Genomic DNA, 14739 nt, shown 5'->3' with positions numbered 1-14739 from the left:
AAAAGTCTCAAAATGTGTAATGAAATCAGAAAGCAAAAAATATATTTTTTTATAAACTTTGAATTTCTAAGTGTGTGTTTAAAATCGTTTTGAAATATTTGAATTTGAATAACAACGCAAAAAGTTTTTTTTATAAAGGATATTAGAAAGCAAATTTCGTTTGAATAAATTTTAAATGTCTCATTGATTTTTTATATTGTAGTGTTGAATAAATTGAAGTTAAAAAAATTGCAACGACCATTAAAATTGGAATGTTTTTTGTAAAAAAAATATATTAAGGTATTTAATTGCAATCGTCAAAACAATAACTATGCAATTTTAAACAAACAAACATTAAAATAAGTCGAATAAACACATTTTCAAAAGTTATCTTTGTTTTCCATTCTTAAAATCAAGGTATATGAATATTATTTGCAATACAAGTTCTTTTATTTATTAACTTTAAAAGAACCCAATCATAAATACAATTGAAATAAATACGAAGTTGACTTTATAGCTGTCGGCCACCATTGCTAGTACCAACCACTAGTGTCTTCCTTTTTATCTACAAGGACTTCGCCGCCCTGGGCTCCTAAGTGTATGAAAGTATGGCACGGAGCGACGGCGCCGAATACCCATATTTACACAAAGAATTTTAGAGCGCCCGCCGCGGGATTCGAACCGGCGACCTCTGGATTGTGAGTCCAGTGCGCGGTCCGATTGATCCACACGGGCGGGACAAATATGCTTACTTTTTCAACTTTTATCAAATATTAGTTCCGGCCCGCCACTGCTTCAGAAAAATCAGATCTGGCCCGCAGGGCCAAAAGGTTGGGCACCCCTGGTATAGCCCATATTTAAGGCCTACTTATACCTGCAGACTGGTTTAACAAATCTTCAATTTTGAAAAGAAAAGTTCTAAATTAAGACTGTGGGGTCATTGAAATACTCAACCCATTTATTGTTTCATTGACTAATGAAACTGCTTTGCCGTAAAACAATTGGGTACTAAAGCCCTATCTCAATTTTTATGTACAACGGTAAAAAACACGATTAAAAACCATTTCTGATCACTTTTTTTCATTTTAATGCAATTTTTTTTTTTGACAAGACAACATTTTTTCGATGGATCAACTATGGTCCCCTTTGAACGAGCTGTCAAGTAGGAGCTTTTCTGTCAAGAAGGACCGCGAGGTTGATTTTTCAAAATTGATTTAAAAATCCATTTTAAGCTCTTTATGGTCGTACAAAGGGTCATTGTACTCAGAAAAATAAGCTCTATCGCTGTAGACAATAATATCAGCAATCTAAGCTTCATTTTAGGACCCAATTGAACAACTTCAATACATTTCGACAAGGTCGTGCACCCATGGCCAGACTCCAGAGTCATGCACTCAAATTTGTCCCGCACATTATTTGTTTACTCTCCCGAGTTGATCAGCTCAATTGTCCGACTCTCGGCTGGTCAATCGCAGCCAGCTGTGATTTCACACAAGTGGCTTAAACTAGACCTAATGCCCCCCATCCCGAGGTCCAGGTCATCACTTGCTCTCTCTCTTTTTTCTCTGTGACAATTCTAGTTTACTCTCTTTCTCTGTCTCTCTGTGTAGGTTGTGACAAAGGCACTTAAAAATGATGCTGCGCGAGCCGGTTTCATTGTGATTTAATTAAACCCTCTTACTAACAACTATGCTCGTTTCGGACAAATCCTCTCTGTCTCTCTGGTTCTACACTCAGTGGTTGAGTAAACGTCAGTAGAATTTGAAGTTGAAACATATTTTCAAATCGACTTGCATTCTACCACTGAGTTTACCCGGCTTGGCCAAAGGGTATAATCTGGACAGCCGCGGTTTGTTCTAAACTAGACGATCCGTCGCAATCCCAGTTGGCCACGGTACGCGTTCGCGAAAACTTGACCGCCGCCGCGGGTTGATCCTAGCAGGCCGTACTAACTAAACCGCGACTAACCCGTTTGACAGTGTGTGTGTGTGTGTGTGTGCGTGCGTGCTTTTGTTCTAACCAGCCGCGTCGCCTACTCTGCGGTTAAGGTGAAGTTCAGTGTCAAATGTCACTCAGTACACTCCCGCGCGTACACGTCAAATTGAGATGAACCGACTAATTGGATTTAATTAAGCAACGTTCTTTTTTTGCTTTTGCTTCTTCCCTCTCGAAACGAATCCGCAGAACTGACCGACGACAGTGAGTGCGGAGTTGCGGCCGAGGAACAACGGCCGGCGGTGGACGATTCCGGGTCCGGAAGTGCCGCGGAATTGTGCCGGGACGGGGAGGACGGTTGCTGAGCAAACGCGCGCGAACAAAAGTGTTGATAATAAGTGGATGCGTTTTACTTCCGGCGGTTGTTTTGATTTGATTTGTTAGTTTTTTTCGAGGGAAAAAAAAGTTCGTTCCATTCATTTTTAGCGTGTAACACTCATATCGTAGGTTAAGTGTGATTTTAAAAGTAAGCCCAGAATAGCGCAAGAAGAAGCTGTAAGCTGCAATTGAATGAAATTCATCATTTTATACTAGTGAGTAAGATTTTTTAAGATTGAAAACAAGCAACAAAAAAAAGTAGATTTCAAAATAAAGTGAAATAGTCTAAAAAAAAAAGATCAAAATTAGTTCTGCGAGAAAATGTCCGACCGGCAACTGGCTCTGATGGCCGAGGAGAAGAAACCGCTGGCGGCGAGGATTTTTATGCGGCCCGGTGTAATCGAGGAGGAGCCGGACTCGCTGGACAGCGTGATCGGGAATCTGCCGCTGACGATTGTTCCGAGCTTGGCCCGAATTTCGACCCATGGCAGTGGGTTTAGCCGGCAGGAGAGTGTGAGGTAAGTTTTGGGGACAAAGTTGCCACCGATGACAGTTTTGTTCCGCTTTTTCCTGCAATGTTTTCATCGTGCACCTGTTGGAACAAAGTTGATGGCAGAAGATAAACCTATTAGCACTAAACTTGAGGGTTCCGAAGGATGGTCAATACTTGATGGTCCTCTGTCTACGAAAGATACCACTTAATGCAACCTCAATTGGTTTGCTCTTCAAGAGTTTTTGTCGAAAGCGATTAGGAACTGAAGGACTGAAGAAGATAATTTGCAACGATAATTGGACTTTCAATTATTTCAGTGTTAATAAAGATATTGGTTTAAGTTATATCTTCATCTTAAGAGTTTAGTTCAGAAAATTTGTGTTCTTTTTTTCATTAAAGTACTCCTGAGCAATTCTATCAAGAATGAGCTTTTTTTTGTTTTTTTTTTAATTTTTGATTTGGATGAAACTTGGTATGTACTTTTTCTAAACTCAAAGGAGTAATTTTGCATCAATAATTCGTCCATACAAGTCTCCATAATATTTGTGCAATCACCCACAAAAAAAGATTTTTAAAGTATTCAAAAAACTTTATATAAAGAACGGATCTTCTGATCAGCAAAAATGTTGGTATTGCTAAGAAAAATAACTATAATCTAAAAAAATTACCCATTTTTTATTTGGACTTTTCACACAAAAAGGCAGAAAACCAGATATATTTGATCATATCAAATGTTAGGGTTGATTAAAAAATATTTTTTTCGAAAGATTTGATAGTTTCACGATACTTTTTTGGCATTGAAAATCTGAGACAAATTAGCTGAGTTATCGTTTCTTAAAAATTTCACGCTGTTTTAATGGTGTCAACTGAAATTTGCATTATATTTTCTGCAATTATTTTTTTTGTGTGAAAATTCAATAACAAATTTGTATTATTTAGAGTGTAGCTAATTTTTCTGAAAACTTCTAAGCAATCGCTACAACTTTGCCGAAGACAACCAAATTGATCAGAAAATCCGGTCGCTAGAAATAGATTTTTAAACATTGTTTCATAGCTTTCTTGCTAAAACATCACTGCGATTTCCAGTGGCTAGCAATGTACTAATAATTAGTATGCGATAAATTATTTATCGCATACTTTCTTCTGATCTGTGGCCTAAAAAATCAAAATTTGTAAAAAAAATCCTCGAAGTGACTAATATCATTACAAATAACCAATTCTCTACGAAATCGATCTTTTTTTTAAATTTTAATTTTGTATTTTTTAAACCAGCTGAAACCTTTTTGGTGCCTTCGGTATGCCCAAAGAAGCCATCTTGCGTCATTAGTTTGTCCATATAATTTTCCATACAAATTTGGCAGCTGTCCATGCAAAAATGATGTACGAAAATTCAAAAATCTGTATCTTTTGAAGGTTTTTTTTGATCGATTTGATGTGTTCGACAAATTTTTAAAAACACTATTTTTATTTTTTTTTTCATTTTCTGATGTGTTTTAGAGGACATCATTTCCAGAACGGGCAAAAAATCTTTGACCGAGTTATGATTTTTTGAATCAATATTGATTTTTTCAAAAAATTGAAATATTGATCGAATTTTCAACCAAAAAGTACTGATAAAGTGCATCGTTTTCAAGTTATAGCCATGTTTAGGTAACTTTTTTGAAAATAGTCGCAGTTTTTCATTTTTTAGAATTAGTGCCCTTGTTTGCCCACATTTGAAAAAAAAAAAAATGGTTGAAAAGCTGAGAAAATTCTCTATATTTTGCTTTTTTGAACTTTGTTGATACGACCCTTAGTTGCAGAGATATTGCCATGCAAAGGTTTTAAAACAGGAAAATTGATGTTTTCTAATGGTGCGATTTTCAATATTAAAATACGAAACGTTCGTGAAATTTTCCGATCTTTTCGAAAACAACATTTTATTTTATTTTCAAATCAAGACTTACATTTCAGTAGGGGCAAACATTCAATATTATGAAACAGAATTAAAACTTCAAGGCATTTTCAGTAAAACATATTTTTTTTGGAAAAAGTTGAAAATAAAACGTTATAAATGCATATTTTACATTAATTGCGTATTTGTTATTCTTGAAATAAATTACAGGGTAAATTCTAACATTTCAGATACATAACTTAAGTTTTAAATAATTTGAAATTTAAAAAAAAATCCTGCGAAAAAAAACTTTAGCTCTAATTTTTTAAAGGTACTTAATGAGCGACTTACACCCAGAACTAGACATCGGCATACGAGAGGATAAAGAGCACGATTCGGTAGTAAAATGGTACTGTGTGCGGACTGAGAGGATAAATGCCGAAATTAACGAGAGTACTTTACTCATGGGTTCATCTTCAAAAAAGTTCATCTATCAAAAAAAAAAAAAAAGTACCGGTACCGAGAATCGAACCCAAGACCTTCGGCATATTGCACCGTGCCTTTGCCGTATGGGCCACCATGGTTCGGTGACTGAGTGGTGGTCATTTGTCCATATAAGCCATTCAGTAGGATGAACTGTTTCAATGAACGAATGAACACGCGAGAGGACTATACTCTCGCAAAATAGCACTTTCCTCACGTTTCTTTTCGTGAGGACTATCCTCTCGTTCTTTAACTTTGGGTGTACTAATGATTAATTTGCCGTAATAAATTAGTTAAGCACGCGTTGAAAGGACCATAAATGGGGTGACTTCGAGAACCTGTGGCTTGATATGCATGAGATTGTTTTTTCGAATAAAATAAGAGTACAAATTAAATACGTACGGAATGGTATGGTATCATACTGACCGTGTTTGAGAATTGTCATAAAATACTTCAAGAAGAAGATTTGAAAAAAAAAGTTTAAAAAGTTATTTAACTATTGTTTAAAAAATTAAAAAAATATGATGAATAGCATTATTTCAGTATTCACAAACTGTCATGATTTTCTCAAGGAAGAATAGTTCGAATAGGAAAACGGAATACTTTTTCGAATTTTTTTTGAACAATTTTCTCTTAGAGGAAGGTAAACCTAGTTTGTTTATAATAAATGCACGCAGAAAAATTAGGCATATTTGAATCAACAAAACATTTTGTTGATTTGACAATCAAGATTTTTGTTGAATACACGCTAAACGTCAAAGCAACTTTTTCAAAACAAAAAAAATATTTTTGTGGAATTGAGAAAATCAAGGTTCGTTTCGACGCAAAATCGGCGTTGATTATATTCAACAAAAATTTTGTTGAAACAAACCTCGTACAGGCTGATTCTACAAAACATTTTTATGCGTATGTTATATATTTTTCAAACATAATTTTAAAAGTTTTCTTATTTATAGGCTCTTTTTTCAGCAATTCAGTTTAAAATGCAATATGAATCGGCAATTTTATAAACAAACCTAATTTTAATGAATCATGGACAATATTCTATTTTTTAAACAATGTTACTTAGAAAAAAATTATTCGCCATGGTTGCAACATTTAATTAAAAAAAAAGTTGTTAAATGCATTGTTAACCAGTACAGTTGTTTAACATTCATTCGATTTCAAATACAGTTCAGACTCGATTATCCGTTGTCTCCGTGAAGTCACTTGGATAATCGAATCACGGAAAAATAATGTTTATATCCAAGACGGCGTTTTTTATACAAATTTGACTGAGCTGGGGTCGCAAAACTAGGAATTTATGTTTGAAGTAAGAAAATAAATAATATGATATCAAATTTATTTTGTTCATGATTCGATTATCCGAAGTCCCATCGAAATTACCCAAAACATCGAAATTTTTATATTAAAAAACATATAAAATGAAATTTCAAGCCATGATTTTAACATTTAAACGAAAAAAAGTGTTTTAATAGTAGTTTATGCAACAAGTTGCAAAAAGATGATTTTTGCATTTCCGTCGTGAAACTACTTACTTTTCCTGTCATTCTTGAACGACGAAATAGACTATTTTTCTGTACCAAAAATAACAGAATCGAATAGCAACACTTTTGAAAATAAATGCTGAAAAGTTCTACTTTTCAGCATTCAAATGGGTGCTGAAAAGTTGAACTTTTCAGCACTTGTTTCGAAAAGTAATACTTTTCAACATTTTTTTGATTTAAACGATTTATTGACAAAATACATGAAAATTTGACATAAAATTTCACTCAGTTTGTGTTTTTTGGAATTGCAAAAAATGTTGAATGGAACTTGTTGCAAAACTTGATTTTTTCAGCACTCTTCGTATTTATCCAACTTGGTGAACTTCGGCCAATATTCAATATTACGCCCGTTTGAAATGTTAGTCTTCATTTTAAATTTTTGAAAATATTTTTTTCGAAAAGATCGGAAAATTTTACGAATGTTTCATATTTTAAAATATATATTTTAACGGACCATTAGTTGCTGAGATATCGACATTAGAAAATGGTGTGTTGTTTGGGTGAGACTTAGAAAACATCAATTTTCCTGTTTTTAAACCTTTGCATGGCAATATCTCAGCAACTAAGGGTCGTATCAACAAAGTCCGAAAAAGCAAAATATAGAGAATTTTCTCAGCTTTTCAAAAAGTATTTTTTTCAAAGGTAGGCAAACATGGGCGGAAAAACGGAATCGACGTAACACCTTATAATGTGGCCCTCTTAAACCTTGCGGTTTCGTCAACGGATCCACAGGTGTGTATCGTTCTTTTTGCGACAAGACTCCGCCTCCCGGGTCTCCTAAGTGTGAAGGTATGGCACGGGCAGAGGGCACCGAATACCTATATTTTTACACTTAGAATTTTTTGCGTCCGCCTCGGGATTCGAACCAGCGACCTCTGGATTGTGATTCCAGCGCGCGGTCCGATTGATCCACACAGGCAAACATGGGCACTAATTTAAAAAAAATGAAAAACAGCGACTATTTTAAAAAAGTTACCTAAAAATGGTTATAACTTGAAAACGGTGCACTTTATCAAAAATTCACTAAAGTATTTTTTGATTGCAAATTCGATTTTACATCGAAAAATAAAGTTGAAAAATTTTTGCGACCAATATTTCGTTTTTTTGAAAAAATCAGTATTGATTCAAAAAATCATAACTCGGTCAAAGATTTTTTGCCCATTCTGGAAATTTCAGAAAAGTTGGCATTTTTTGTCCTCTAAAACATATAAAAAATTAAAAAAAAAAAATAAAAAAAAATAAAAATAGTGTTTTTTTGCAAATCAAGTTTTAGTGACAAAAAGTTAAATAAAAAATCACCAATTTTTTTTTTACCGTGTATCATTTTTTTGTTTCCATACCTACAACTTTGCCGAAGACACCAAATCGATCAAAAAATTCCTTCAAAAGATAAAGATTTTTGAATTTTTATATATCATTTTTGTATGGACAGCTGCCAAATTTGTATGGCAAATTATATGGACAAACTAATGATGCAAAATGGCTTCTTTGGGCATACCGAAGGCACCAAAAAAGTTTCAGCCGGATTAAAAAATACAAAAAAAATCGAATGACCGAAATCTCAGAGAATTGCTCTGATATGTTTTAGAGGACATCTTACGCCAACTTTTCTGACATGTCCAGAACGGGCAAAAAATCTTTGACCTAGTTATGATTTTTCGAATCAATACTGATTTTTTTCAAAAAATTGAAATATTGATCGAATTTTCAATCAAAAAGTACTCTAGTGAAATTTTGATAAAGTGCATCGTTTTCAAGTTATATATAGTTATAGTCGCAGTTTTTAATTTTTCAAAAATAAGTGCCCTTGTTTGCCCACATTTAAAAAAAATTGAAATGCGAGGAAATTCTCTATATTTTGCTTTTTTGAACTTTGTTGATACGACCCTTAGTTGCAGAGATATTGCAAAGGTTTAAAAACAGGAAAATTGATGTTTTCTAATGGTGCGATTTTCAATGTTAAAATACGAAACGTTCGTGAAATTTTCAGATCTTTTCGAAAACAATATTTTATTTTATTTTCAAATCAAGACTAACATTTCAGTAGGGGCAACCATTCAATATTATGAAACAGAATTATAACTTCAAGGCATTTTCAGTAAAACATATTTTCTTTTGGAAAAGGTAAAACGTTTTAAATGCATATTTTACAATAATTTGCGGATTTGTTATTCTTTAAATAAATGACAGGCTAAATTCTAACATTTCAGGTACATAACTTAAGTTTTCTATAATTTGAAAATTAAAAAAAAAATCTTGAAAAAAATTTTTAGCTCTAATTTTTTAAGGCTACCTAATGAGCGACTTACTTATGATTAATTTGCCATAATAAATAAGTTGGGGTGACTTCGAGAGCCGGGTGACTTTGGTAAGTTTGAGATGTTTTTTTTTCGAAAAAATGAAGAGTTCAAATTAAATACTTACAGAATGGTATGGTATCATACTGACCGTGTTTGAGAAGAATCATAAAATACTTCAAGAAGAAGTTTTGAAAAAAAAGTTTAAAAAGTTATTTTACTATTGTTTAACAAATTAAAAAAAATATGATGAATAGCATTATTTCAGTATTCACAAACTGTCATGATTTTCTCAAAACTAGGAATTCATGTTTGAAGTAAGAAAATAAATAAAATATGATCAAAAAAATCAAATTATTCGCTCTACAGCATTGCCTTGGCGTTCTCGATTGCGAGATTCCTACTCGAAACTAGGTGTTCGAAGGCTTGATTGTTGAGGCAATTGCAAACCTCTTTTTACGCCTTAGCTTCCATCTACCCCGGGATTCGAACTGACGACCTTTGGATTGTTAGTCCAACTGCCTACCAGCGACTCCACCGAGACAGGACCCAGGGAGACGACTCCTACACCTGGACTGAGCTAACGACCTAACCTTTGTAGGTTAGTCCGGGACCAACATTTACTTCCCTTCCGACGGAAGGCGTGATCAGACAAATCTCGTCTCGAAAAATGCCACCGGGACCGTCTGGAATCGAACCCAAGCCGACTGGTCAAATTTATTTTGTTCATGATTTGATTATCCGAAGTCCCATCGAAATTTCCCAAAACATCGAAATTTTTATATTAAAAAACATACAAAATGAAATTACAAGCTATAATTTTAACATTTAAATGAAAAGTGTTTTAATAGTAGTTTATGCAACAAGTTGCAAAAAGATGATTTTTCCTGCCCGAGTCGTACATTTATCAAACGAGGTTAACCGAGTTGGATAAATACGAAGAGTGCTGAAAAAATCAAGTTTTGCAACGAGTTCCATACAACATTTTTTGAAATTCCAAAAAAACACCCATTGAGTGAAATGTTAAGTCAAACTGTCATGTATTTTGTCAATAAATCGTTTAAATCAAAAAAATGTTGAAAAGTATTACTTTTCGAAACAAGTGCTGAAAACTTCAACTTTGGTGGGCTAATGCGAATGTATGGAGCAAGTCTATCTATATATATACAAATTTTTGTCGGTTTTTTTTCGAACGCGAATCAGTTCAATACGGAGCGTCGGATCGAGGTGCTCTTTGTTGCGTTGGGTTCGTATAAGTCCAAGGAAGGTTCTTACGCCAAAAAGTGACAACTCTGACCACTCTGGAACCGATTCCGGAAAATCTGCAGAATGTATGGGAAAAGTTACATAAAATCAAATTTTGATCACAGGAGGCTGAATAGGCAAAAAAGCTTAAAACGTCAACAAACGAAAAAAGGCAGAACGAAGTTTGTCGGGGTAAGCTTGTGATAACATAAATATTCCTGTTTGTTTTTCTTTTGTTTGCTGTATGTCAGCAATCAGAGGTCCAATCTTGAATGCTTATTCGGCAACATTTTTGAGAAATGGTTACTTATGAAAGCTAAACTAAAAAATCTATAAACTGCAAATTTTCAGTTCAAATCTTACTGTAAGTGGCCATTTCTCGTAAACGGTGCAGTCTATCTACGCTTTTATTAATATTTTATTTTAAATTTTTATCAACTTTTCGATTGTAAATTTGAGTTTACTTAAACACTGCTGCGAAAAACAAAGTTGGTTAAGATTTCTATATTTTCAAAAAGTTATAAACCGGCGACAAAATTTGGCCCATTTTTCTCCATGACACGAAAGTTGCGGGGTTTTCTTCCCTTAACATGTAGATAAATACGAATTTGTAGATTTTATTTTGTGATAAAATCATCAATAATTTCAACTTTGCCGTAGTCATTAAAACGGCCAAAAAAATTCTCCAAATGATACAGATTTTCGAATATTTACGTACAATTTTGTATGGATAACTGCCAACATTGTATGGAGACTTGTATGGTTGAATCAATGACCCAAAATGGCTTCTTTGGTCAAATAGAATGCCCTCAAAAAGTTGTAGTCAAATGAAAAAAAAAAAAAAAAACAACAAAATAACAATGCACGAAATCGGCCGATTTCGTTGAAAATCGCTCATATGATACGTTACGCTACTGTAACAAATTTGTAAAATATCAATGAGTGTTTTTTCCCCTAACGTTTAACGTCTTTTTCTGTTTTGTAGTCCCACAATTTGAATATTTTATCAATAGCATTATTTGTTTGAAATGTACAAATAAAGGTTACATAATTCTGAGTAAGCCAAATGGCCAAATGACCGCCCGGTAATGATACCTTTTACATCTTTAAGTTCAAATAAAAACCTATTGACAATCCCAAATCTGACACCAATTTCATCGGTCACCTCACTGATAACCAGTTATGGCTAGACATTTCGAAAACAATATGTCTAGCTGATGCCGCTTTCCAATCTACCAATCCTGTCACTCTGAAGGATATTTCCAAAAATATCTTAAAAACTGAACAAAATACCGGATAAATTGTCATAGGGTAGAGTAGTCATCAATGAGACACGGGGAACAATGATAAAATGGCTCTCACAAGTCGTAGTTTCAACCAATCAGGCTCATATTTGGGGGAAAGGTGTGTCTACGGGATACACGTCCGCCATATTAGTGGCTTTGGTTATGGACGCTCCCTTGAAAAGTTATTCATAAATGTTTGATTCTGGGGTGTAAAAGTAAATTATGGACAAAAAATACTTTTTCGCTCGTAGGTTGCCATTTAAACCAAAACTAATATTTCTTCAAATTTCTTTCGACGTTCCATAGGGATTGAGTTGGGCTACAATGTCCTTTCATTAGATTTGACCAAAATTTAGAATATACCCAGAATCCAGGGCTGTCTCATTGTTCCCCACTCATGTTAGCCAATGGGTAACAATGAGACACTTTGATTTTTCTTCATTAAACATTTCAAAATCCATGTAAATATTTCAAAACATGAATTGAAATTGATTTTTGGCATATTTATAGAATTTTAACTTCTTTTAACCAGACATACAAAGTTATTTGGTATAAATATATGGATTTTACAAAATTTAAATACTTTTTTGTATAACTTTTGTAAATTAAAGTTTCATGTTGGCTAAATTACTCTAAAATGTTCAAGGCAAGTCACCTGTAATGGAACAATACAAAAACATGATGTTTTACTAGAAAAGTATTGATTTTCGTAGAGTGTCTCATTGTTCCCCAGTTGTCTCATTGTTCCTGCCAAGTGCGTCTACAATGAGACAGTTGAATAACTCTGGCTGTAGATGTCGGATCGATCTCATATATTGGTCAATGTTTAAAAACAATAAAAGAAACAAAATGCAACAAAAAGCTCATAAAAACATGCTGATGAAAAAATTAGAAAAATCGTTGAAAGTTGAAAACCAAAAGTGTCTCATTGATGACTACCCTACCCTACTTGCGAAAAAAATAAGGTCGACACTTCGAATGCGTGATTGAAACCGCCAATTTGCTCAGCCGATTATCAGAGTAGGCCGTTGCTGCTCTAGTCCCCTGTAGTGAGGGGGCACGTGGTCACGCGAGGTTTACCCGACCAATTATCATGGCTTGCTTGAGGGTGGGAGGTGTTTTCGATCTTTATCGAAACGTCCAAAGAAACATCTTCTTCTTTTTTTTCCTGCTCGAAGATGGCGATAACGTCGTCGATCAGTAACACGTTTGCGAAGGACGATTCTAATCTCGTTACGAAACAATAACCGTTGTTGTTGAAATGGAAATGGGTTCTGACCGCGGTCAACAGACGATTTATCTATGACTGCATTGATAAGGAATCGCTAGAACAAGGGAGGTGTTGTTGAGTGGAAAAAAGAGACTGCCAACAAATAAAAGATGCTATAATAAGGCTTTCATCGGTTGGGTAGATTGGAGTTTGTAATGATAAGTGTGAGATGATAATTGAAAAAAGCTTTTATTCAGGTGTTTACTGGTTTGGTTACATGACAACAAACTTGGCCATTTCTGATCATAAATTGAGTGTTAATCAAACTACACTTGACTTCGCTTTGATACAATTCAGAGTTGTTTTTGCGGTAAAGTCCATTACTTATCGTGAAATTTACAGTAGCTGCTAATTGATTTCCGCAAAAAGTTCCGCCCGACAAAAGTGTCATCAATCATTCCAGATGTTTGCGTTACTTTAGGGACGTCACTGCTTGCAGGTCGGACTTCGTCAAAATCGCGTGACGTTAGGTAGGATTGTCGTGCGCACAGGCGTAACGTTTATGGCTTTCCCTTTATATCAATCAAAACAATGTATTTCGTCAACTACCGGTACCGATCGCTCAAATCTCTTGTCATTGGTTGGAAATTCTTTTTAAAATGTTCAGTTGGATAACCAATTTATTATTTGCTGTAATATTTGTGCTTCTCCTTCAAACTTCAAGCAGAGCGGATCTTCACCGATAAAAGTACTCAAGAATGCTGTTTGAAGTCGTCCCAAGTGGCTCCCCATGGTTGGTCTACAAGAATACTAGTGCCTGTACTTTGGAATGTTCGAGTTTGGCGACGATACAAAGTCTATCTTTTGTTTCCATTTCATATTCAATCAATAATCAGTTTGATATTATTGAAGAAAAACGTAAAAGGCAACCGTTACTTTGAGCTGCTTCATGCGAACTTTACAGTTTTTTTTTTAAATATTTAATTTACTTGTTTTTTTAACGCACAACGTTTTGGCAAGACGTTCTTAAAAAAGTAACACGGGAAAAATGCATTTATTTTTTCATTACGTTGAGTCATAAAGAAAGTAAAAAAAATATTTCAGCTTTTTTTTATTTAAAATGCTTGGCCAAAAACTATCACAAAATTATTTAAACATCATTACAGTTAGGTCAACATTTTTGAAGTTTATTTCCCTTGACTCTGACCTATGTTGAGGCCCGTGGGCAAATGTCCATACAAAAACATTTTGTATGGAGCATAGACAATCGCAACCCCGCCTCCCCCGCCTCTAAGTGTCTAGTGGTTTATGAAGTGGTTTAACACTTGGCTGGTGCATAAAAATCATGATATTTTTAAACGAGCCCAAACAGGCTATATATCAATGTAGAATAATAACAATAGCTATTTCCGATTTTCTTTGAAAAAATTTTAAAACGTTATTTCCGATTTTCTTTGAAAAAATCGGAAATAACATTTTAAAATGGCTGTATCTCGAGAACTACATCAGCAAACCTTCTGAAACTTGGCCCAGAGATACTTGACAATCATATGAAGCAAAAAACACCTTTATCTCGAAATGCATATTCTTTAAAGTGCTGAAATTGTATTGATTGTTTTGGTTTTCTTATTAAAAATCGGATGTAACATCTTAAAAGGGCTGTATCTCGAAAACTACATCAGCGAATTTTTTATTTTTTGCACAGAGATGCGCTATGGTGTAAGGAATCGATAGACCCCAAAATCTCGGAGTGCATATTTTTTTTCATAATAATGGTATTTTGAGCACCGTGAATAGAATAGGACAGCCAAGAACCAAGAATGTTAAAGCCGGCAGAAAAAAATAAATTATAAGCAACAATAATGCAAAAAATGCAGTTTTAATTGTTTTCAGTTGATTTACCTTCAATTTTCACTAAATTTTCTAAGTTTCTTTATTTATTTTGGTCCCTGTTTTTTCAAACCGATTGAGAAATGAATTTATAAAAAAAAACTTCAATTGACTATATCTTGA

General features: G+C 34.2%; 2 protein-coding genes across 3 annotated transcripts in view; both read left to right on the top strand.

Annotated features, from left to right (window-relative positions):
* LOC6051016 (G protein-activated inward rectifier potassium channel 3) overlaps window positions 1-2589 on the top strand; it is a 225958-nt gene extending 223369 nt beyond the window's left edge. Inside the window, exon 9 of the mRNA XM_038259207.1 lies at window positions 2164-2589. Coding sequence (XP_038115135.1) covers window positions 2164-2279 — 116 coding nt within the window. The 3' untranslated portion in view covers window positions 2280-2589. The remainder of the gene's footprint in view (window positions 1-2163) is intronic.
* Window positions 2383-14739, top strand: part of LOC6051011 (G protein-activated inward rectifier potassium channel 3) — a 75194-nt gene continuing 62837 nt past the window's right edge. Inside the window, exons 1-2 of one of the 2 annotated variants that reach the window (XM_038259202.1) lie at window positions 2383-2507; window positions 2602-2810. In XM_038259202.1, coding sequence (XP_038115130.1) covers window positions 2614-2810 — 197 coding nt within the window. In that variant the 5' untranslated portion in view covers window positions 2383-2507; window positions 2602-2613. Of the gene's footprint in view, window positions 2508-2578; window positions 2811-14739 lie in introns of those variants that run through there. The other variant, XM_038259201.1, reaches the window with a different exon arrangement.

This window comes from Culex quinquefasciatus, chromosome 3, assembly GCF_015732765.1.
Source record: "Culex quinquefasciatus strain JHB chromosome 3, VPISU_Cqui_1.0_pri_paternal, whole genome shotgun sequence".
Classification (NCBI taxonomy): domain Eukaryota; kingdom Metazoa; phylum Arthropoda; class Insecta; order Diptera; family Culicidae; genus Culex; species Culex quinquefasciatus.
The sequence above is the reverse complement of the archived record's forward strand: the minus strand, read 5'-3'. Positions and strand labels throughout refer to the sequence as shown.